At 42.7% G+C, this 833-nt stretch overlaps 1 protein-coding gene across 1 annotated transcript in view; it reads right to left on the minus strand.

The window, feature by feature from the left end:
* The window catches only part of RBM27 (RNA binding motif protein 27), a 118,073-nt gene that overhangs the window by 72,085 nt on the left and 45,155 nt on the right, over nt 1-833 (minus strand). The window contains exon 5 of the mRNA XM_006891195.1: nt 527-826. Within this exon, the coding sequence (XP_006891257.1) occupies nt 527-826 (300 nt within the window). The remainder of the gene's footprint in view (nt 1-526; nt 827-833) is intronic.

Here is an 833-nt window from a genome sequence, read left to right on the forward strand (position 1 = left end):
AAAAAAAAAAAAAAAAGATTTTCTTTAAAGATTTGGAAATGTAAATAAACTACTGAAAATTTTCTAACATCATAAAGACATTCTTTCCTAAAGTATTATCAACTAGCACAATTCTGATTTGAGGCCACTCAGGTTGTTATTCTTATATATCTTCGAGTTGGAACCAACTCATAGCTGATCATCCTCCAGAGGATTTCCAGAGACAATAAATGGCACGGCAGGAGACTGTCCTCCCACAGAGCAGCTGGTGGCTTCGAACAGTGTGGGCTGGCAATGCAACTCCTTACCACTAAGCCGCCAGAGCTTACTATAAGCAGGACATTATAAATTTTACACTAGTGGTACAGTAAATAACACTATACAACAGAGTCCAAAAAGGAAGAGAGGAAAAAAGAGCACAAGTAGCAGCTTGATTACGGGAATATACTCCAAGTTCTATTATTATTTTTAAAATATTTAAATCAGTGTCGATCTAGCTAGATTCTTTAAAAATCTTCATTTTAAAAAAGATTCAGCATATACTTACTTGGTATGGGAAGCACAACAGAAGGTGGAGGCTGACCATGTCCTTGGGGAACAGGAAGTCTCATATTGTGGCCAGGACCAGGACCTGGGCCAGGGCCAGGGCCAGGGCCTGGACCTGGGCCAGGACCTGGGCCTGGGCCCGGGCCTGGCATGGGAGGCATTAAGATTCCAGGAGGTGGTGGAGGAGGAAGCCCAGGAGGAGGAGGTGGAAAAGGAATCATGCTTGGTAGAGCAACTTCATCAACAACCAAGGGATCATTTCCATGATCAAACTGGCAAAGGTCTCCAAGTACACAAAATCCTCTTTC

This window comes from Elephantulus edwardii, unplaced genomic scaffold (genome assembly GCF_000299155.1).
Source record: "Elephantulus edwardii isolate Elephantulus edwardi_28Jun2011 unplaced genomic scaffold, EleEdw1.0 scaffold00095, whole genome shotgun sequence".
NCBI lineage: Eukaryota > Metazoa > Chordata > Mammalia > Macroscelidea > Macroscelididae > Elephantulus > Elephantulus edwardii.